This window comes from Coregonus clupeaformis, unplaced genomic scaffold (assembly GCF_020615455.1).
Source record: "Coregonus clupeaformis isolate EN_2021a unplaced genomic scaffold, ASM2061545v1 scaf1427, whole genome shotgun sequence".
In the NCBI taxonomy this organism is placed as follows: domain Eukaryota; kingdom Metazoa; phylum Chordata; class Actinopteri; order Salmoniformes; family Salmonidae; genus Coregonus; species Coregonus clupeaformis.
In genome coordinates, this window is record NW_025534881.1 from 58,182 (window position 1) to 83,099 (window position 24,918).

The 24,918-nt window shown below is 47.7% G+C and overlaps 1 protein-coding gene across 1 annotated transcript in view; it reads left to right on the forward strand.

The window, feature by feature from the left end:
* Nucleotides 1-24,918, forward strand: part of LOC123487043 (general transcription and DNA repair factor IIH helicase subunit XPB-like) — a 91,038-nt gene that overhangs the window by 17,913 nt on the left and 48,207 nt on the right. Inside the window, 2 exon segments of the mRNA XM_045218194.1 lie at nt 463-647; nt 23,769-23,971. Of these exon segments, the coding sequence (XP_045074129.1) occupies nt 463-647; nt 23,769-23,971 (388 nt within the window).

The window sequence follows — 24,918 nt, forward strand, 5'->3', positions numbered from 1 at the left end:
GTTAGGGTTAGTCCACACCATCCCTGGTGAGTCTGTCAGGGGTTAGGGTTAGGAGGGGTTAGGGTTAGGAGGGGTTAGGGGTTAGGAGGGGTTAGGTTTAGGGATAGGAGGGGTTAGGAGGGGTTAGGAGGGGTTAGGTTTAGGGTTAGGAGGGGTTAGGTTTAGGGATAGGAGGGGTTAGGGTTAGGGATAGGAGGGGTTAGGGTTAGGAGGGGTTAGGGTTAGGGATAGGAGGGGTTAGGGTTAGGGATAGGAGGGGTTAGGGATAGGAGGGGTTAGGAGGGGTTAGGTTTAGGGATAGGAGGAGTTAGGGTTAGGAGGGTTATGCTAATTCGATTTCCGTGCGGGCATCAGCTTTAGGGGGTTAACTGCCGGAGGACCAGAAAGTATTTTCTCTCTTCTGTGATGTTTCCAAAACATTTGTCTAATAACGTGTGCATTGTCTCGCCCCCATCTCTGTAGCCAAGATGTTCCGGCGTGTTCTGACCATTGTCCAGGCCCACTGTAAGCTGGGTCTGACCGCCACACTGGTCCGAGAGGACGACAAGATCGTTGATCTCAACTTCCTGATCGGGCCCAAGCTGTTCGAGGCTAACTGGATGGAGCTACAGAACAACGGATACATCGCTAAGGTCCAGTGTGCCGAGGTTAGTCTGTCATCCATACCTGTACCGGTCTGTGTGGGGCTTAACCTGGTGATGGGCGGGACAGAATAGCTAAGGTCCAGTGTGCCGAGGTTAGTCTGTCATCCATACCTGTACCGGTCTGTGTGGGGCTTAACCTGGTGATGGGCGGGACAGAATAGCTAAGGTCCAGTGTGCCGAGGTTAGTCTGTCATCCATACCTGTACCGGTCTGTGTGGGGCTTAACCTGGTGATGGGCGGGACAGAATAGCTAAGGTCCAGTGTGCCGAGGTTAGTCTGTCATCCATACCTGTACCGGTCTGTGTGGGGCTTAACCTGGTGATGGGCAGGACAGAATAGCTAAGGTCCAGTGTGCCGAGGTTAGTCTGTCATCCATACCTGTACCGGTCTGTGTGGGGCTTAACCTGGTGATGGGCGGGACAGAATAGCTAAGGTCCAGTGTGCCGAGGTTAGTCTGTCATCCATACCTGTACCGGTCTGTGTGGGGCTTAACCTGGTGATGGGCGGGACAGAATAGCTAAGGTCCAGTGTGCCGAGGTTAGTCTGTCATCCATACCTGTACCGGTCTGTGTGGGGCTTAACCTGGTGATGGGCGGGACAGAATAGCTAAGGTCCAGTGTGCCGAGGTTAGTCTGTCATCCATACCTGTACCGGTCTGTGTGGGGCTTAACCTGGTGATGGGCGGGACAGAATAGCTAAGGTCCAGTGTGCCGAGGTTAGTCTGTCATCCATACCTGTACCGGTCTGTGTGGGGCTTAACCTGGTGATGGGCGGGACAGAATAGCTAAGGTCCAGTGTGCCGAGGTTAGTCTGTCATCCATACCTGTACCGGTCTGTGTGGGGCTTAACCTGGTGATGGGCGGGACAGAATATACCTGGCTCATGGAATAGGACACCTCAAGGTCTAGTCTCAGAAGCCCAGACCCTAGGCAGCAGTAGCGACCAGGGTCTGCGAATGATTTCTGACTCTCTTGGTAACTTCGAACAGGGGACACCAGGCAGACGTGCGAGGACGTCGCGATTCAAAACCCAAAGTTCGCACGCTAAACCTTCCCGTTTTTGGTTTTTGGTGAAGTTAGTTGATGCAAACTAGCCACTTGCAAAATGCACGCTTAAAATAAGTAGCCTTGCATGATCTTTGGCTTGTGAACGGCTCATAGGATCTCCTGTTTCTGTAGTGAGACAGCTTGATGTACAGGACACCCCCTGGACAGGACACTAGTCTATCTCCTGTTTCTGTAGTGAGACCACTTGATGTACAGGACACCCCCTGGACAGGACACTAGTCTATCTCCTGTTTCTGTAGTGAGACCACTTAATGTACAGGACACCCCCTGGACAGGACACTAGTCTATCTCCTGTTTCTGTAGTGAGACAGCTTGATGTACAGGACACCCCCTGGACAGGACACTAGTCTATCTCCTGGTTCTGTAGTGAGACAGCTTGATGTACAGTACACCCCCTGGACAGGACACTAGTCTATCTCCTGTTTCTGTAGTGAGACAGCTTGATGTACAGGACACCCCCTGGACAGGACACTAGTCTATCTCCTGTTTCTGTAGTGAGACAGCTTGATGTACAGGACACCCCCTGGACAGGACACTAGTCTATCTCCTGGTTCTGTAGTGAGACAGCTTGATGTACAGTACACCCCCTGGACAGGACACTAGTCTATCTCCTGTTTCTATAGTGAGACAGCTTGATGTACAGTACACCCCCTGGACAGGACACTAGTCTATCTCCTGTTTCTGTAGTGAGACAGCTTGATGTACCAGTACACCCCCTGGACAGGACACTAGTCTATCTCCTGTTTCTGTAGTGAGACAGCTTGATGTACCAGTACACCCCCTGGACAGGACACTAGTCTATCTCCTGTTTCTGTAGTGAGACAGCTTGATGTACCAGTACACCCCCTGGACAGGACACTAGTCTATCTCCTGTTTCTGTAGTGAGACAGCTTGATGTACCAGTACACCCCCTGGACAGGACACTAGTCTATCTCCTGTTTCTGTAGTGAGACAGCTTGATGTACAGGACACCCCCTGGACAGGACACTAGTCTATCCTGTTTCTGTAGTGAGACAGCTTGATGTACAGTACACCCCCTGGACAGGACACTAGTCTATCTCCTGTTTCTGTAGTGAGACAGCTTGATGTACAGTACACCACCTGGACAGGACACTAGTCTATCTCCTGTTTCTGTAGTGAGACAGCTTGATGTACAGTACACCCCCTGGACAGGACACTAGTCTATCTCCTGTTTCTATAGTGAGACAGCTTGATGTACAGTACACCCCCTGGACAGGACACTAGTCGATCTCCTGTTTCTATAGTGAGACAGCTTGATGTACAGTACACCCCCTGGACAGGACACTAGTCTATCTCCTGTTTCTGTAGTGAGACAGCTTGATGTACCAGTACACCCCCTAGACAGGACACTAGTCTATCTCCTGTTTCTGTAGTGAGACAGCTTGATGTACAGTACACCCCCTGGACAGGACACTAGTATATCTCCTGTTTCTGTAGTGAGACAGCTTGATGTACCAGTACACCCCCTGGACAGGACACTAGTCTATCTCCTGTTTCTGTAGTGAGACAGCTTGATGTACCAGTACACCCCCTGGACAGGACACTAGTCTATCTCCTGTTTCTATAGTGAGACAGCTTGATGTACCAGGACACCCCCTGGACAGGACACTAGTCTATCTCCTGTTTCTGTAGTGAGACAGCTTGATGTACCAGTACACCCCCTGGACAGGACACTAGTCTATCTCCTGTTTCTGTAGTGAGACAGCTTGATGTACAGTACACCCCCTGGACAGGACACTAGTCTATCTCCTGTTTCTGTAGTGAGACAGCTTGATGTACCAGTACACCCCCTGGACAGGACACTAGTCTATCTCCTGTTTCTGTAGTGAGACAGCTTGATGTACCAGTACAGCCCCTGGACAGGACACTAGTCTATCTCCTGTTTCTGTAGTGAGACAGCTTGATGTACCAGTACACCCCCTGGACAGGACACTAGTCTATCGCAGGGCCTTACCCCCAATCTATTTAATTAATGCTGAGTGTCGAGCAGAGACGCACTTGGTCCCATTTTCACAGTCTTTGTTCTCTGATGACGCTGTTTTATAGTTCAGCTACAGAGTAGAGGAATGGGTTTAAACTGTGGAGCTGTTTTATAGTTCAGCTACAGAGTAGAGGAATGGGTTTAAACTGTGGAGCTGTTTTATAGTTCAGCTACAGAGTAGAGGAACGGGTTTAAACTGTGGAGCTGTTTTATAGTTCAGCTACAGAGTAGAGGAATGGGTTTAAACTGTGGAGCTGTTTTATAGTTCAGCTACAGAGTAGAGGAATGGGTTTAAACTGTGGAGCTGTTTATAGTTCAGCTACAGAGTAGAGGAATGGGTTTAAACTGTGGAGCTGTTTTATAGTTCAGCTACAGAGTAGAGGAATGGGTTTTAACTGTGGAGCTGTTTTATAGTTCAGCTACAGAGTAGAGGAATGGGTTTAAACTGTGGAGCTGTTTTATAGTTCAGCTACAGAGTAGAGGAATGGGTTTAAACTGTGGAGCTGTTTTATAGTTCAGCTACAGAGTAGAGGAATGGGTTTTAAACTGTGGAGCTGTTTTATAGTTCAGCTACAGAGTAGAGGAATGGGTTTAAACTGTGGAGCTGTTTTATAGTTCACCTACAGAGTAGAGGAATGGGTTTAAACTGTGGAGCTGTTTTATAGTTCAGCTACAGAGTAGAGGAATGGGTTTAAACTGTGGAGCTGTTTTATAGTTCAGCTACAGAGTAGAGGAATGTGTTTTAACTGTGGAGCTGTTTTATAGTTCAGCTACAGAGTAGAAGAACGGGTTTAAACTGTGGAGCTGTTTTATAGTTCAGCTACAGAGTAGAGGAACGGGTTTAAACTGTGGAGCTGTTTTATAGTTCAGCTACAGAGCAGAGGAACGGGTTTAAACTGTGGAGCTGTTTTATAGTTCAGCTACAGAGTAGAGGAACGGGTTTAAACTGTGGAGCTGTTTTATAGTTCAGCTACAGAGCAGAGGAATGGGTTTAAACTGTGGAGCTGTTTTATAGTTCAGCTACAGAGTAGAGGAATGGGTTTAAACTGTGGAGCTGTTTTATAGTTCAGCTACAGAGTAGAGGAATGGGTTTAAACTGTGGAGCTGTTTTATAGTTCAGCTACAGAGTAGAGGAATGGGGTTTTAAACTGTGGAGCTGTTTTATAGTTCAGCTACAGAGTAGAGGAATGGGTTTAAACTGTGGAGCTGTTTTATAGTTCAGCTACAGAGTAGAGGAATGGGTTTAAACTGTGGAGCTGTTTTATAGTTCAGCTACAGAGTAGAGGAATGGGTTTAAACTGTGGAGCTGTTTTATAGTTCAGCTACAGAGTAGAGGAACGGGTTTAAACTGTGGAGCTGTTTTATAGTTCAGCTACAGAGTAGAGGAATGGGTTTAAACTGTGGAGCTGTTTTATAGTTCAGCTACAGAGTAGAGGAACGGGTTTAAACTGTGGAGCTGTTTTATAGTTCAGCTACAGAGTAGAGGAATGGGTTTAAACTGTGGAGCTGTTTTATAGTTCAGCTACAGAGTAGAGGAACGGGTTTAAACTGTGGAGCTGTTTTATAGTTCAGCTACAGAGTAGAGGAATGGGTTTAAACTGTGGAGCTGTTTTATAGTTCAGCTACAGAGTAGAGGAACGGGTTTAAACTGTGGAGCTGTTTTATAGTTCAGCTACAGAGTAGAGGAATGGGTTTAAACTGTGGAGCTGTTTATAGTTCAGCTACAGAGTAGAGGAACGGGTTTAAACTGTGGAGCTCTTTTATAGTTCAGCTACAGAGTAGAGGAACGGGTTTAAACTGTGGAGCTGTTTTATAGTTCAGCTACAGAGTAGAGGAAAGGGTTTAAACTGTGGAGCTGTTTTATAGTTCAGCTACAGAGTAGAGGAATGGGTTTAAACTGTGGAGCTGTTTTATAGTTCAGCTACAGAGCAGAGGAATGGGTTTAAACTGTGGAGCTGTTTTATAGTTCAGCTACAGAGTAGAGGAATGGGTTTAAACTGTGGAGCTGTTTTATAGTTCAGCTACAGAGCAGAGGAATGGGTTTAAACTGTGGAGCTGTTTTATAGTTCAGCTACAGAGTAGAGGAACGGGTTTAAACTGTGGAGCTGTTTTATAGTTCAGCTACAGAGTAGAGGAATGGGTTTAAACTGTGGAGCTGTTTTATAGTTCAGCTACAGAGTAGAGGAATGGGTTTAAACTGTGGAGCTGTTTTATAGTTCAGCTACAGAGTAGAGGAATGGGTTTAAACTGTGGAGCTGTTTTATAGTTCAGCTACAGAGTAGAGGAATGGGTTTAAACTGTGGAGCTGTTTTTATAGTTCAGCTACAAAGTAGAGGAATGGGTTTAAACTGTGGAGCTGTTTTATAGTTCAGCTACAGAGTAGAGGAACGGGTTTAAACTGTGGAGCTGTTTTATAGTTCAGCTACAGAGTAGAGGAATGGGTTTAAACTGTGGAGCTGTTTTATAGTTCAGCTACAGAGTAGAGGAATGGGTTTTAAACTGTGGAGCTGTTTTATAGTTCAGCTACAGAGTAGAGGAATGGGTTTAAACTGTGGAGCTGTTTTATAGTTCAGCTACAGAGTAGAGGAATGGGTTTAAACTGTGGAGCTGTTTTATAGTTCAGCTACAGAGTAGAGGAATGGGTTTAAACTGTGGAGCTGTTTTATAGTTCAGCTACAGAGTAGAGGAACGGGTTTAAACTGTGGAGCTGTTTTATAGTTCAGCTACAGAGTAGAGGAATGGGTTTAAACTGTGGAGCTGTTTTATAGTTCAGCTACAGAGTAGAGGAACGGGTTTAAACTGTGGAGCTGTTTTATAGTTCAGCTACAGAGTAGAGGAATGGGTTTAAACTGTGGAGCTGTTTTATAGTTCAGCTACAGAGTAGAGGAACGGGTTTAAACTGTGGAGCTGTTTTATAGTTCAGCTACAGAGTAGAGGAATGGGTTTAAACTGTGGAGCTGTTTTATAGTTCAGCTACAGAGTAGAGGAACGGGTTTAAACTGTGGAGCTGTTTTATAGTTCAGCTACAGAGTAGAGGAATGGGTTTAAACTGTGGAGCTGTTTATAGTTCAGCTACAGAGTAGAGGAACGGGTTTAAACTGTGGAGCTCTTTTATAGTTCAGCTACAGAGTAGAGGAACGGGTTTAAACTGTGGAGCTGTTTTATAGTTCAGCTACAGAGTAGAGGAAAGGGTTTAAACTGTGGAGCTGTTTTATAGTTCAGCTACAGAGTAGAGGAATGGGTTTAAACTGTGGAGCTGTTTTATAGTTCAGCTACAGAGCAGAGGAATGGGTTTAAACTGTGGAGCTGTTTTATAGTTCAGCTACAGAGTAGAGGAATGGGTTTAAACTGTGGAGCTGTTTTATAGTTCAGCTACAGAGCAGAGGAATGGGTTTAAACTGTGGAGCTGTTTTATAGTTCAGCTACAGAGTAGAGGAACGGGTTTAAACTGTGGAGCTGTTTTATAGTTCAGCTACAGAGTAGAGGAATGGGTTTAAACTGTGGAGCTGTTTTATAGTTCAGCTACAGAGTAGAGGAATGGGTTTAAACTGTGGAGCTGTTTTATAGTTCAGCTACAGAGTAGAGGAATGGGTTTAAACTGTGGAGCTGTTTTATAGTTCAGCTACAGAGTAGAGGAATGGGTTTAAACTGTGGAGCTGTTTTTATAGTTCAGCTACAAAGTAGAGGAATGGGTTTAAACTGTGGAGCTGTTTTATAGTTCAGCTACAGAGTAGAGGAATGGGTTTAAACTGTGGAGCTGTTTTATAGTTCAGCTACAGAGTAGAGGAATGGGTTTAAACTGTGGAGCTGTTTTATAGTTCAGCTACAGTGTAGAGGAATGGGTTTAAACTGTGGAGCTGTTTTATAGTTCAGCTACAGAGTAGAGGAACGGGTTTAAACTGTGGAGCTGTTTTATAGTTCAGCTACAGAGTAGAGGAATGGGTTTAAACTGTGGAGCTGTTTTGTATTTCAGCTACAGAGTAGAGGAATGGGTTTAAACTGTGGAGCTGTTTTATAGTTCAGCTACAGAGTAGAGGAATGGGTTTAAACTGTGGAGCTGTTTTATAGTTCAGCTACAGAGCAGAGGAATGGGTTTAAACTGTGGAGCTGTTTTATAGTTCAGCTACAGAGTAGAGGAATGGGTTTAAACTGTGGAGCTGTTGAATATTACAGAGAGTAAAGTCACTAGAGTTGTCACTAATGTGTCTGAAATAATTAGAAGGGTTTTTCGGGGACAGAGCTGTAGAGCACATTGTGGATAAGCCCCGACTTGATCTAGGACGTGTTAGGTGGTTCCATCTTAAACCTTGTTAGTTCATCAAAATGAGAGGGGCTGAAGTAATCAGGATTAACTGTACGTGAGCTCGAGAATAATCCAGACTTTCTTTTTCTGAGAACTTCTGAAGCTTATTCTTCACGACCTGGTGTGAACCGCTACACCATAAGGTATAGTGGTAATCACCTGCCTGCCGGTGGCTGTAGTGTTTCCTAGACCAGAAACTTTGACCTTTTGGTTAACCTTGAGACACACCCCAGTCTCCTTTATCACCTGATTTACTGAACAAAAGGCACATCTCAATAGGAGATCCTGGTATAACATTTACATATTTTACATTTTTTAGTCATTTTAGCAGACGCTCTTATCCAGAGCGACTTACAGGAGCAATTAGGGTTAAGTGCCTTGCTCAAGGGCACATCGAACAGATTTTTCACCTAGGTCGGCTCGGGGGATTAGAACCAGCGACCTTTCGGTTACTGGGCACAACGCTCTTAACCACTAAGCCACCTGCCTGACATGCAACAAGTGTTCTCTATCGCTCCTCTATTGGGGGGGAGGCTGATGACATCAGAGGGCACCTTCAGACCAACTCTTTGAATGGCCCACTCCGTGAAGTTTGCGCTTTAAAATTTTTTTTAAAAACGTATGTTTTTACCCCTTAAGTGTGTGTACGTTACTGTATTTCTACTGGGATATTGTTTTTCCAACAGGACAAGTTCAAAATAGCTGAAGTGCGTCTTTTAATGTTGTACTCTCACCTGATAGTTGGTCACCTAACTGACATCCAAGGTAGCTCACAGTATCCTGGCGGTAGCTACTGGCTTGGCCGGAGTTTTACTGTTCTCTGTTGCCAGGGAAGGAGAGTTGTGACATATACTATTGCACTATGGCATTAAAGCCAGGGGATCCTCCCGGTTTAATATTGGATCCAAACAGGGTTGATTCAGTTTTTACCCAGGTGGAGTGACGGCTTATTTTCAGATAGCAATTTACCAACGTGAAGACGCTCTGCACTCAGGGGTTTTACCAACGTGGAGACGCTCTGCACTCAGGGGTTTTACCAACGTGACGACGCTCTGCACTCAGGGGTTTTACCAACGTGGAGACGCTCTGCACTCAGGGGTTTTACCAACGTGGAGACGCTCTGCACTCAGGGGTTTTACCAACGTGGAGACGCTCTGCACTCAGGGGTTTTACCAACGTGGAGACGCTCTGCACTCAGGGGTTTTACCAACGTGGAGACGCTCTGCACTCAGGGGTTTTACCAACGTGGAGACGCTCTGCACTCAGGGGTTTTACCAACGTGGAGACGCTCTGCACTCAGGGGGTTTTACCAACGTGGAGACGCTCTGCACTCAGGGGTTTTACCAACGTGGAGACGCTCTGCACTCAGGGGTTTTACCAACGTGAAGACGCTCTGCACTCAGGGGTTTTACCAACGTGGAGACGCTCTGCACTCAGGGGTTTTACCAACGTGGAGACGCTCTGCACTCAGGGGTTTTACCAACGTGGAGACGCTCTGCACTCAGGGGTTTTACCAACGTGGAGACGCTCTGCACTCAGGGGTTTTACCAACGTGGAGACGCTCTGCACTCAGGGGTTTTACCAACGTGACGACGCTCTGCACTCAGGGGTTTTACCAACGTGGAGACGCTCTGCACTCAGGGGTTTTACCAACGTGACGACGCTCTGCACTCAGGGGTTTTACCAACGTGACGACGCTCTGCACTCAGGGGTTTTACCAACGTGGAGACGCTCTGCACTCAGGGGTTTTACCAACGTGGAGACGCTCTGCACTCAGGGGTTTTACCAACGTGGAGACGCTCTGCACTCAGGGGTTTTACCAACGTGGAGACGCTCTGCACTCAGGGGTTTTACCAACGTGACGACGCTCTGCACTCAGGGGTTTTACCAACGTGGAGACGCTCTGCACTCAGGGGTTTTACCAACGTGACGACGCTCTGCACTCAGGGGTTTTACCAACGTGAAGACGCTCTGCACTCAGGGGTTTTACCAACGTGAAGACGCTCTGCACTCAGGGGTTTTACCAACGTGGAGACGCTCTGCACTCAGGGGTTTTACCAACGTGACGACGCTCTGCACTCAGGGGTTTTACCAACGTGGAGACGCTCTGCACTCAGGGGTTTTACCAACGTGGAGACGCTCTGCACTCAGGGGTTTTACCAACGTGGAGACGCTCTGCACTCAGGGGTTTTACCAACGTGGAGACGCTCTGCACTCAGGGGGTTTTACCAACGTGGAGACGCTCTGCACTCAGGGGTTTTACCAACGTGGAGACGCTCTGCACTCAGGGGTTTTACCAACGTGGAGACGCTCTGCACTCAGGGGTTTTACCAACGTGGAGACGCTCTGCACTCAGGGGTTTTACCAACGTGGAGACGCTCTGCACTCAGGGGTTTTACCAACGTGGAGACGCTCTGCACTCAGGGGTTTTACCAACGTGAAGACGCTCTGCACTCAGGGGTTTTACCAACGCGGAGACGCTCTGCACTCAGGGGTTTTACCAACGTGACGACGCTCTGCACTCAGGGGTTTTACCAACGGGAAGACACTCTGCACTCAGGGGTTTTACCAACGTGGAGACGCTCTGCACTCAGGGGTTTTACCAACGTGACGACGCTCTGCACTCAGGGGTTTTACCAACGTGGAGACGCTCTGCACTCAGGGGTTTTACCAACGTGGAGACGCTCTGCACTCAGGGGTTTTACCAACGTGGAGACGCTCTGCACTCAGGGGTTTTACCAACGTGAAGACGCTCTGCACTCAGGGGTTTTACCAACGTGACGACGCTCTGCACTCAGGGGGTTTTACCAACGTGAAGACGCTCTGCACTCAGGGGTTTTACCAACGTGGAGACGCTCTGCACTCAGGGGTTTTACCAACGTGGAGACGCTCTGCACTCAGGGGTTTTACCAACGTGGAGACGCTCTGCACTCAGGGGTTTTACCAACGTGAAGACGCTCTGCACTCAGGGGTTTTACCAACGTGACGACGCTCTGCACTCAGGGGTTTTACCAACGTGAAGACGCTCTGCACTCAGGGGTTTTACCAACGTGGAGACGCTCTGCACTCAGGGGTTTTACCAACGTGGAGACGCTCTGCACTCAGGGGTTTTACCAACGTGGAGACGCTCTGCACTCAGGGGTTTTACCAACGTGGAGACGCTCTGCACTCAGGGGTTTTACCAACGTGGAGACGCTCTGCACTCAGGGGTTTTACCAACGTGACGACGCTCTGCACTCAGGGGTTTTACCAACGTGGAGACGCTCTGCACTCAGGGGTTTTACCAACGTGGAGACGCTCTGCACTCAGGGGTTTTACCAACGTGGAGACGCTCTGCACTCAGGGGTTTTACCAACGTGGAGACGCTCTGCACTCAGGGGTTTTACCAACGTGGAGACGCTCTGCACTCAGGGGTTTTACCAACGTGGAGACGCTCTGCACTCAGGGGTTTTACCAACGTGGAGACGCTCTGCACTCAGGGGTTTTACCAACGTGAAGACGCTCTGCACTCAGGGGTTTTACCAACGTGGAGACGCTCTGCACTCAGGGGTTTTACCAACGTGGAGACGCTCTGCACTCAGGGGGTTTTACCAACGTGGAGACGCTCTGCACTCAGGGGTTTTACCAACGTGGAGACGCTCTGCACTCAGGGGTTTTACCAACGTGGAGACGCTCTGCACTCAGGGGTTTTACCAACGTGGAGACGCTCTGCACTCAGGGGTTTTACCAACGTGAAGACGCTCTGCACTCAGGGGGTTTTACCAACGTGAAGACGCTCTGCACTCAGGGGTTTTACCAACGTGGAGACGCTCTGCACTCAGGGGTTTTACCAACGTGGAGACGCTCTGCACTCAGGGGTTTTACCAACGTGGAGACGCTCTGCACTCAGGGGGTTTTACCAACGTGGAGACGCTCTGCACTCAGGGGTTTTACCAACGTGGAGACGCTCTGCACTCAGGGGGTTTTACCAACGTGGAGACGCTCTGCACTCAGGGGTTTTACCAACGTGAAGACGCTCTGCACTCAGGGGTTTTACCAACGTGACGACGCTCTGCACTCAGGGGTTTTACCAACGTGACGACGCTCTGCACTCAGGGGTTTTACCAACGTGGAGACGCTCTGCACTCAGGGGTTTTACCAACGTGGAGACGCTCTGCACTCAGGGGTTTTACCAACGTGAAGACGCTCTGCACTCAGGGGTTTTACCAACGTGGAGACGCTCTGCACTCAGGGGTTTTACCAACGTGACGACGCTCTGCACTCAGGGGTTTTACCAACGTGGAGACGCTCTGCACTCAGGGGTTTTACCAACGTGAGACGCTCTGCACTCAGGGGGTTTTACCAACGTGAAGACGCTCTGCACTCAGGGGTTTTACCAACGTGGAGACGCTCTGCACTCAGGGGTTTTACCAACGTGACGACGCTCTGCACTCAGGGGTTTTACCAACGTGGAGACGCTCTGCACTCAGGGGTTTTACCAACGTGGAGACGCTCTGCACTCAGGGGTTTTACCAACGTGGAGACGCTCTGCACTCAGGGGTTTTACCAACGTGGAGACGCTCTGCACTCAGGGGGTTTTACCAACGTGGAGACGCTCTGCACTCAGGGGTTTTACCAACGTGGAGACGCTCTGCACTCAGGGGTTTTACCAACGTGAAGACGCTCTGCACTCAGGGGTTTTACCAACGTGGAGACGCTCTGCACTCAGGGGTTTTACCAACGTGAAGACGCTCTGCACTCAGGGGTTTTACCAACGTGAAGACGCTCTGCACTCAGGGGTTTTACCAACGTGGAGACGCTCTGCACTCAGGGGTTTTACCAACGTGACGACGCTCTGCACTCAGGGGTTTTACCAACGTGGAGACGCTCTGCACTCGGGTTTTACCAACGTGGAGACGCTCTGCACTCAGGGGTTTTACCAACGTGGAGACGCTCTGCACTCGGGTTTTACCAACGTGGAGACGCTCTGCACTCGGGTTTTACCAACGTGACGACGCTCTGCACTCAGGGGTTTTACCAACGTGACGACGCTCTGCACTCAGGGGTTTTACCAACGTGGAGACGCTCTGCACTCAGGGGTTTTACCAACGTGTAGACGCTCTGCACTCAGGGGTTTTACCAACGTGGAGACGCTCTGCACTCAGGGGTTTTACCAACGTGGAGACGCTCTGCACTCAGGGGTTTTACCAACGTGGAGACGCTCTGCACTCAGGGGTTTTACCAACGTGACGACGCTCTGCACTCAGGGGTTTTACCAACGTGGAGACGCTCTGCACTCAGGGGGTTTTACCAACGTGGAGACGCTCTGCACTCGGGTTTTACCAACGTGACGACGCTCTGCACTCAGGGGGTTTTACCAACGTGGAGACGCTCTGCACTCAGGGGTTTTACCAACGTGGAGACGCTCTGCACTCAGGGGTTTTACCAACGTGGAGACGCTCTGCACTCAGGGGTTTTACCAACGTGACGACGCTCTGCACTCAGGGGTTTTACCAACGTGGAGACGCTCTGCACTCAGGGGTTTTACCAACGTGACGACGCTCTGCACTCAGGGGTTTTACCAACGTGGAGACGCTCTGCACTCAGGGGTTTTACCAACGTGACGACGCTCTGCACTCAGGGGTTTTACCAACGTGGAGACGCTCTGCACTCAGGGGGTTTTACCAACGTGAAGACGCTCTGCACTCAGGGGGTTTTACCAACGTGGAGACGCTCTGCACTCAGGGGTTTTACCAACGTGGAGACGCTCTGCACTCAGGGGTTTTACCAACGTGACGACGCTCTGCACTCAGGGGTTTTACCAACGTGGAGACGCTCTGCACTCAGGGGTTTTACCAACGTGGAGACGCTCTGCACTCAGGGGTTTTACCAACGTGGAGACGCTCTGCACTCAGGGGTTTTACCAACGTGGAGACGCTCTGCACTCAGGGGTTTTACCAACGTGATGAAGCTCTGCACTCAGGGGTTTTACCAACGTGAAGACGCTCTGCACTCAGGGGTTTTACCAACGTGGAGACGCTCTGCACTCAGGGGGTTTTACCAACGTGGAGACGCTCTGCACTCAGGGGTTTTACCAACGTGGAGACGCTCTGCACTCAGGGGTTTTACCAACGTGAAGACGCTCTGCACTCAGGGGTTTTACCAACGTGGAGACGCTCTGCACTCAGGGGTTTTACCAACGTGAAGACGCTCTGCACTCAGGGGTTTTACCAACGTGACGACGCTCTGCACTCAGGGGGTTTTACCAACGTGGAGACGCTCTGCACTCAGGGGTTTTACCACGTGGAGACGCTCTGCACTCAGGGGTTTTACCAACGTGGAGACGCTCTGCACTCAGGGGTTTTACCAACGTGGAGACGCTCTGCACTCAGGGGGTTTTACCAACGTGAAGACGCTCTGCACTCAGGGGTTTTACCAACGTGGAGACGCTCTGCACTCAGGGGTTTTACCAACGTGGAGACGCTCTGCACTCAGGGGTTTTACCAACGTGAAGACGCTCTGCACTCAGGGGTTGTCAAATCACTGCCTCGTGTCTTGTGGGACACAGGAAGCGTAGAATCATCGGCTTAGAGAAAAAGGTCACAGGAACCGGCTGCTTTCAAGTCATCGATGTCCAGCAGGGAATCTTGCCCCCAAGGAAATATAGCTGCTGCATTTGGAGTAGCTAATGGGAATCCTAATAAACTAATTAACCAAAACAAGTAAGAGTAGGGGTGTTAACCCCGGTGTCCTGGCTTAATTCCCAGCCTGGCTCTCGTACCGTCATGGCCACCCTAATCATCCCCAGCTTCCAATTGGCTTAAGCCCTATTGAGACGGGACTAGTTTTATTATAGAAACGTTGGTAATGTAATTATTACCTCAGCATGTTGGTTTTTTTCCAGAGGGCGATTTACTTTTTTTTAACCAAAAATTAACCCTTGCAATTTATTTATTTTCATTCCAAAATGGACGGTTATGACGGAAGCCTGGAGACTGTTCTAAGGAGAGCCTAATATTGTCTTTCAGTTCTAAAATAATAAGAAAGGTCAATAAAGGACCGTGAACTGTATGAACCGGACGTTTAACTGATGGATTTGGCACAATATCGTCCGTGACCAAACAGATCATCTGAAGTCTTTGTTGGGGATGTTGACAAGGGATGGCGATTCGCGTGGGATAAGTATTATCAGAGGAACTAGGAGTAAAACAGTAGTTTACCTTTTTTATTTTACCAGGTTAGTCTCGTTGAGAATAAAACCTATTTCCTAAGAGAGACCTGGCCAGGAAATCGGCACACACTTCCAGACACAATGAAAACATAAAATACAAAACGGTTTAAATCAAACATTTACACATTGAGCAGGCGATAATTATTTTGGGGAAGTGTGACACGTCTAGGGGTCAAAACATCGACATCCCCCCACTTTATTGTCCTCCGTAGATTTTACCCTTTGCCCCTAGCTTTGAACTCGTTCAAGGAGACGAGCTCCTGCAATGTAATGTCCTTATGTAGCTTGTTCCAAGTGGAAGAGGACTGGAATGCTTTTTTTTTTTTTTACCAGCTCTGTACAAAATACATTCCTGTGAGCGTAGCCGATAGTTGTCGTTTGTCTGCTAGACAATGTAGGTACCTGGAAAAACTCCCCAGTCCTTAACGATTACAAGCATACCCATAACATAACGCAGCCACCACTGTGATTGAAAATATGGAGAGTGGTAATCAGTAATGTGTTGTATTAGATTTGTGCCAAACATAATGCTTTGTATTCAGGACAAAAAAAATACATTTTTTGCAGTATTGCTTTAGTATTTATTGTAAACAGGATTCATGTTTTTGAATATTTTTATTCTGTACAGGCGTTCTTCTTTTCGCTCTGTCATTTAGGTTAGTATTGTGGAGTAACTACAATGTTGTTGATCCATCCTCAGTTTTCTCCTATCACAGCCATTTTAACTCTGTAACTGTTTTAAAATCACCATCAGCCTCATAGTGAAATCCCTGAGAAGGTTTCCTTCCTCTCCGGCAACTGAGTTAGGAAGGACGCCTCACAATTCACTGCTCGACTGAGGGACCTTACAGGTAATTGTCAAGAGGTGTGAATACTTTCTGAAGGAACTGTACCTGTTGTTGCTGTTTTTGTTAAACTCTACCGTATTCAACAGATTATCCAGCTGGCTCTATGACTGGTTCTGGAGTTGGATTTGTCATAAGCATTGATTTAGGGAAAACTTTACCACAGATGGAAACCACTGGCCTATCTTTGACGTCACCACAGATGGAAACTACTGGTCTATCTTTGACGTCACCACAGATGGAAACTACTGGCCTATCTTTGACATCACCACAGATGGAAACCACTGGCCTATCTTTGACGTCACCACAGATGGAAACCACTGGCCTATCTTTGACGTCACCACAGATGGAAACCACTGGTCTATCTTTGACGTCACCACAGATGGAAACTACTGGTCTATCTTTGACGTCACCACAGATGGAAACCACTGGCCTATCTTTGACGTCACCACAGATGGAAACCACTGGCCTATCTTTGACTTCACCACAGATGGAAACCACTGGCCTATCTTTGACGTCACCACAGATGGAAACCACTGGCCTATCTTTGACGTCACCACAGATGGAAACCACTGGTCTATCTTTGACGTCACCACAGATGGAAACTACTGGTCTATCTTTGACGTCACCACAGATGGAAACCACTGGCCTATCTTTGACGTCACCACAGATGGAAACCACTGGTCTATCTTTGACTTCACCACAGATGGAAACCACTGGCCTATCTTTGACTTCACCACAGATGGAAACCACTGGCCTATCTTTGACGTCACCACAGATGGAAACCACTGGCCTATCTTTGACGTCACCACAGATGGAAACCACTGGCCTATCTTTGACTTCACCACAGATGGAAACCACTGGCCTATCTTTGATGTCACCACAGATGGAAACCACTGGCCTATCTTTGATGTCACCACAGATGGAAACCACTGGCCTATCTTTGACGTCACCACAGATGGAAACCACTGGCCTATCTTTGACGTCACCACAGATGGAAACCACTGGCCTATCTTTGACGTCACCACAGATGGAAACCACTGGCCTATCTTTGACGTCACCACAGATGGAAACCACTGGCCTATCTTTGACTACACCACAGATGGAAACCACTGGCCTATCTTTGACGTCACCACAGATGGAAACCACTGGCCGATCTTTGACGTCACCACAGATGGAAACCACTGGCCTATCTTTGACGTCACCACAGATGGAAACCACTGGCCTATCTTTGACGTCACCACAGATGGAAACCACTGGCCTATCTTTGACGTCACCACAGATGGAAACCACTGGCCTATCTTTGACGTCACCACAGATGGAAACCACTGGCCTATCTTTGACGTCACCACAGATGGAAACCACTGGCCTATCTTTGACTTTACCACAGATGGAAACCACTGGCCTATCTTTGACTACACCACAGATGGAAACCACTGGCCTATCTTTGACTTCACCACAGATGGAAACCACTGGCCTATCTTTGACTTCACCACAGATGGAAACCACTGGCCTATCTTTGACTTCACCACAGATGGAAACCACTGGTCGATCTTTGACGTCACCACAGATGGAAACCACTGGCCTATCTTTGACGTCACCACAGATGGAAACCACTGGCCTATCTTTGACTTCACCACAGATGGAAACCACTGGCCTATCTTTGACTTCACCACAGATGGAAACCACTGGCCTATCTTTGACCTCACCACAGATGGAAACCACTGGCCTATCTTTGACGTCACCACAGATGGAAACCACTGGCCTATCTTTGACGTCACCACAGATGGAAACCACTGGCCTATCTTTGACTTCACCACAGATGGAAACCACTGGCCTATCTTTGACTACACCAGAGATGGAAACCACTGGCCTATCTTTGATGTCACCACAGATGGAAACCACTGGCCTATCTTTGACGTCACCACAGATGGAAACCACTGGCCTATCTTTGACGTCACCACAGATGGAAACCACTGGCCTATCTTTGACGTCACCACAGATGGAAACCACTGGCCTATCTTTGACGTCACCACAGATGGAAACCACTGGCCTATCTTTGACGTCACCACAGATGGAAACCACTGGCCTATCTTTGACTACACCACAGATGGAAACCACTGGCCTATCTTTGACGTCACCACAGATGGAAACCACTGGCCGATCTTTGACGTCACCACAGATGGAAACCACTGGCCTATCTTTGACGTCACCACAGATGGAAACCACTGGCCTATCTTTGACGTCACCACAGATGGAAACCACTGGCCTATCTTTGACGTCACCACAGATGGAAACCACTGGTCGATCTTTGACGTCACCACAGATGGAAACCACTGGCCTATCTTTGACTTCACCACAGATGGAAACCACTGGCCTATCTTTGACGTCACCACAGATGGAAACCACTGGCCTATCTTTGACTTCACCACAGATGGAAACCACTGGCCCATCTTTGACTTCACCACAGATGGAAACCACTGGCCTATCTTTGACTTCACCACAGATGGAAACCACTGGTCGTTCTTTGACGTCACCACAGATGGAAACCACTGGTCGATCTATGACGTCACCACAGATGGAAACCACTGGTCGTTCTTTGACTTCACCATCTATTGTTATCTCCGGAGTTTTGGCATCTTCCATAAATTGCGGCCATGAATCCGCCACAGAAACAGTTAGAAAGGGTCTCCCGAGTGGCGCAGCGGTCTAAGGCACTGCATCGCAGTGCTAAAGGCGTCACTACAGACCCGTTCCCAGGCTGTGTCACAGCCGGCCGCGACCGGCAGACCAATGAGGCGGTGCACAATTTGGCCCAGCGTCGTCCGGGGTTAGGGGATGGTTTGGCCGGGTGCCTTTTCATTATCTGGAAAGACACTTGTGGTTTCTAGCTAACGTTACACCAATCAAAGCTGTGTGGGGTGGGGGTGTAGTAAATCAAATCTTTAGTGGTCAAAACCATTAATCTTAAGGCGATGGGGGGAGCGGGTTTTTAAAATACGATCATATCGCGCAATTATACCATTTATATAATGGACAGATATATAGATACAAAATATTAGAAAATTGACAAATTATCCAATGGATTATTAAATTTTAAATTTTAGTCATTTAGCAGACGCTCTTATCCAGAGCGACTTACAGTTAGTGAGTGCATACATTTTCATACTGCCCCCCGTGGGAAAGGAACCCACAACCTTGGCGTTGCAAGCGCCATGCTCTACCAACTGAGCTACAAGGGATTATGATAATCTTCTGGTAAAAAAAGTGGCTCTTTACTGATGCAGGGAAGTCTCATTGAGACCAATGGCTCTTTACTGATGCAGGGAAGTCTCATTGAGACCAATGGCTCTTTACTGATGCAGGGAAGTCTCATTGAGACCAATGGCTCTTTTACTAATGCAGGGAAGTCTCATTGAGACCAATGGCTCTTTACTGATGCAGGGAAGTCCCATTGAGACCAATGGCTCTTTACTGATGCAGGGAAGTCTCATTGAGACCAATGGCTCTTTACTGACCCATTGAGACCAATGGCTCTTTACTGATGCAGGGAAGTCTCATTGAGACCAATGGCTCTTTACTGATGCAGGGAAGTCTCATTGAGACCAATGGCTCTTTACTGATGCAGGGAAGTCTCATTGAGACCAATGGCTCTTTACTGACCCATTGAGACCAAGCAGAGTTCCCTTGCAAAAAAAGTACATCATCAGGAATGAATGATACAATTACAACACATATGGGAGCATGAGAACAGTAGGATAAACAGAGTTGATAGTTTCAACAGTAGGATGAACGGGGCTCGTAGTTTCAACAGTAGGATGAACGGGGCTCGTAGTTTCAACAGTAGGATGAACAGGGCTCGTAGTTTCAACAGTAGGATGAACAGGGCTCGTAGTTTCAACAGTAGGATGAACAGGGCTCGTAGTTTCAACAGTAGGATGAACAGGGCTCGTAGTTTCAACAGTAGGATGAACGGGGCTTGTAGTTTCAACAGTAGGATGAACAGGGCTCGTAGTTTCAACAGTAGGATGAACAGGGCTCGTAGTTTCAACAGTAGGATGAACAGGACTCGTAGTTTAAACAGTAGGATGAACAGGGCTCGTAGTTTCAACAGTAGGATGAACGGGGCTCGTAGTTTCAACAGTAGGATGAACAGGGCTCGTGGTTTCAACAGTAGGATGAACAGGGGCTCGTGGTTTCAACAGTAGGATGAACAGGGCTAGTAGTTTCAACAGTAGGATGAACAGGGCTCGTGGTTTCAACAGTAGGATGAACAGGGCTCGTAGTTTCAACAGTAGGATGAACAGGGCTCGTAGTTTCAACAGTAGGATGAACAGGGCTCGTAGTTTCAACAGTAGGATTAACAGGGCTCGTGGTTTCAACAGTAGGATGAACAGGGCTAGTAGTTTCAACAGTAGGATGAACAGGGCTCGTGGTTTCAACAGTAGGATGAACAGGGCTCGTAGTTTCAACAGTAGGATGAACAGGGCTCGTAGTTTCAACAGTAGGATGAACAGGGCTCGTAGTTTAAACAGTAGGATGAACAGGGCTCGTAGTTTCAACAGTAGGATGAACAGGGCTCGTCGTTTTTTTAAACAGTAGGATGAACAGGGCTCGTAGTTTCAACAGTAGGATTAACAGGGCTCGTGGTTTCAACAGTAGGATGAACAGGGCTAGTAGTTTCAACAGTAGGATGAACAGGGCTCGTGGTTTCAACAGTAGGATGAACAGGGCTCGTAGTTTCAACAGTAGGATGAACAGGGCTCGTAGTTTCAACAGTAGGATTAACAGGGCTCGTGGTTTCAACAGTAGGATGAACAGGGCTCGTAGTTTCAACAGTAGGATGAACAGGGCTCGTAGTTTCAACAGTAGGATGAACAGGGCTCGTAGTTTCAACAGTAGGATGAACGGGGCTCGTAGTTTAAACAGTAGGATGAACAGGGCTCGACGTTTTTTTTAAACAGTAGGATGAACAGGGCTCGTAGTTTCAACAGTAGGATGAACAGGGCTAATAGTTTCAACAGTAGGATGAACAGGGCTCGTAGTTTCAACAGTAGGATGAACGGGGCTCGTAGTTTAAACAGTTTGATGAACAGGGCTCGTACTTTAAACAGTAGGATGAACAGGGCTCGTAGTTTCAACAGTAGGATGAACGGGGCTCGTAGTTTCAACAGTAGGATGAACAGGGCTCGTAGTTTCAACAGTAGGATGAACAGGGTTCGTCGTTTTCTAAACAGTAGGATGAACAGGGCTCGTAGTTTTTTAAACAGTAGGATGAACAGGGCTCATAGTTTTTTTTAAACAGTAGGATGAACAGGGCTCGTCGTTTTTTTTAAACAGTAGGACGAACAGGGCTCGTCGTTTTTTTTAAACAGTAGGATGAACGGGGCTCGTAGTTTAAACAGTAGGATGAACAGGGCTCGTAGTTTTTTTTAAACAGTAGGATGAACAGGGCTCGTCGTTTTTTTTAAACAGTAGGACGAACAGGGCTCGTCGTTTTTTTAAACAGTAGGATGAACGGGGCTCGTAGTTTAAACAGTAGGATGAACAGGGCTCGTAGTTTTTAAACAGTAGGATGAACAGGGCTCGTAGTTGTTTTTAAACAGTAGGATGAACGGGGCTCGTAGTTTAAACAGTAGGATGAACATGGCTCTTAGTTTAAACAGTAGGATGAACGGGGCTCGTAGTTTAAACAGTAGGATGAACAGGGCTCGTAGTTTCAACAGTAGGATGAACAGGGCTCGTAGTTTCAACAGTAGGATGAACAGGGCTCGTAGTTTCAACAGTAGGATGAACAGGGCTCGTAGTTTCAACAGTAGGATGAACAGGGCTCGTAGTTTCAACAGTAGGATGAACAGGGCTCGTAGTTTAAACAGTAGGATGAACAGGGCTCGTAGTTTCAACAGTAGGATGAACAGGGCTCGTAGTTTCAACAGTAGGATGAACAGGGCTCATAGTTTCAACAGTAGGATGAACAGGGCTCGTAGTTTCAACAGTAGGATGAACAGGGCTCGTAGTTTCAACAGTAGGATGAACAGGGCTCGTAGTTTCAACAGTGGGATGAACAGGGCTCGTAGTTTCAACAGTAGGATGAACAGGGCTCGTAGTTTCAACAGTAGGATGAACAGGGCTCGTAGTTTCAACAGTAGGATGAACAGGGTTCGTAGTTTCAACAGTAGGATGAACAGGGCTCGTAGTTTCAACAGTAGGATGAACAGGGCTTGTAGTTTAAACAGTAGGATGAACAGGGCTCGTAGTTTCAACAGTAGGATGAACAGGGCTCGTAGTTTCAACAGTAGGATGAACAGGGCTCGTAGTTTCAACAGTAGGATGAACAGGGCTCGTAGTTTCAACAGTAGGATGAACAGGGCTCGTAGTTTCAACAGTAGGATGAACAGGGCTCGTAGTTTAAACAGTAGGATGAACAGGGCTTGTCGTTGTTTTTAAACAGTAGGATGAACAGGGCTCGTCGTCTTTTTTAAACAGTAGGATGAACAGGGCTCGTCGTTGTTTTTAAACAGTAGGATGAACAGGGCTCGTCGTTTAAACAGTAGGATGAACAGGGCTCGTAGTTTCAACAGTAGGATGAACAGGGCTCGTCGTCGTTTTTAAACAGTAGGATGTCCTGATCTACTGTGTCGAATGCCATTTGAAGATCTAGCATTACCATTCCACAGAACCTCCCTGACCCACCTCTTATGTCTACGTGGTCCGTTAGCCTGATCTACTGTGTCGAATGCCATTTGAAGATCTAGCATTACCATTCCACAGAACCTCCCTGACCCACCTCTTATGTCTACGTGGTCCGTTAGCCTGATCTACTGTGTCGAATGCCATTTGAAGATCTAGCATTACCATTCCACAGAACCTCCCTGACCCACCTCTTATGTCTACGTGGTCCGTTAGCCTGATCTACTGTGTCGAATGCCATTTGAAGATCTAGCATTACCATTCCACAGAACCTCCCTGACCCACCTCTTATGTCTATGTGGTCCGTTAGCCTGATCTACTGTGTCGAATGCCATTTGAAGATCTAGCATTACCATTCCACAGAACCTCCCTGACCCACCTCTTATGTCTACGTGGTCCGTTAGCCTGATCTACTGTGTCGAATGCCATTTGAAGATCTAGCATTACCATTCCACAGAACCTCCCTGACCCACCTCTTATGTCTACGTGGTCCGTTAGCCTGATCTACTGTGTCGAATGCCATTTGAAGATCTAGCATTACCATTCCACAGAACCTCCCTGACCCACCTCTTATGTCTACGTGGTCCGTTAGCCTGATCTACTGTGTCGAATGCCATTTGAAGATCTAGCATTACCATTCCACAGAACCTCCCTGACCCACCTCCATATGTCTACGTGGTCCGTTAGGTAGTGTAAGCAGAATGCCGGGTGGGGTCTCAACCTGCTCATGGGCAGTGGACCACAAACCCGTGTTGGACTCATAACAGAATTGAATGGGGATATAAATGTATAGCTCTGGTGAGTACTGAGAAATAAGGAGAAGCATTGAGGTTTAGGCCCCTGATAGTCTATCGTCCTGGGTGTTTTTTTGTACATCAAGCTGCCTCCCGCTACTGAAACAGGAGATAAGACTCCTGCCCTGTGGGCCGCTTTGGTTCAGACACGGCTACTTGCATAGAAGTGTGGAGGATCATCTCAGAATGTGTGTTTTTTCTCCCGTCTGCTAGGTGTGGTGTCCGATGTCTCCAGAGTTCTACCGGGAGTACGTGGCGATCAAGACTAAGAGACGTATCCTGCTCTACACCATGAACCCCAACAAGTTCAGAGCCTGTCAGTTCCTCATCAAGTTCCACGAGAGACGGAACGACAAGATCATGGTGTTCGCTGACAACGTCTTCGCTCTGAAGGAGTACGCCATCCGCCTCAACAAGTAGGTGGAGAGACACACACACACACACACATGCGCACGCGCACACGCACACGCACACGCACACGCACACGCACACGCACACACACACACACACACACACACACACACACACACACACACAGACACAGACACAGACACAGACACAGACACAGACACAGACACAGACACAGACACAGACACAGACACACACACACACAGACACAGACACAGACATCTGCCTCGACAGGTAGGTAGAGAGAAGGACACACACAAGTGCATTGGCAACGTCGTCCCCACAGTGACCGTACTTGCAGTGCATTCGGAAAGTATTCATACCCTTTTTCCACATTTTTGCTACGTTACAGCCTTATTCTAAAATTGATTAAATAAATAAAAATCCTCATCAATCTGCACACAATACCCCATAATGACCCAATACCCCATAATGACCCAATACCCCATAATGACCCAATACCCCATAATGACAAAATACCCCATAATGACCCAATACCCCATAATGACCCAATACCCCATAATGACCCAATACCCCATAATGACAAAGTGAAAACATGTTTTTAGTTTAAAGTGGTGCGTGCATATGTATTTACCCCCTTTGCTATGAAGCCGCTAAATAAGATCTGGTGCAACCAATTACCTTCAGAAGTCACATAATTAGTTAAATTAAGTCCACCTGTGTGCAATCTAAGTGTCACATGATCTCAGTATATATACACCTGTTCTGAAAGGCCCCAGAGTCTGCAACACCACTAAGCAAGGGGCACCACCAAGCAAGCGGCACCATGAAGACCAAGGAGCTCTCCAAACAGGTCAGGGACAAAGTTGTGGAGAAGTACAGATCAGGGTTGGGTTATAAAAAAATATCCGAAACTTTGAACATCCCACGGAGCACCATTAAATCCATTATAAAAAAATGGAAAGAATATGGCACCACAACAAACCTGCCAAGA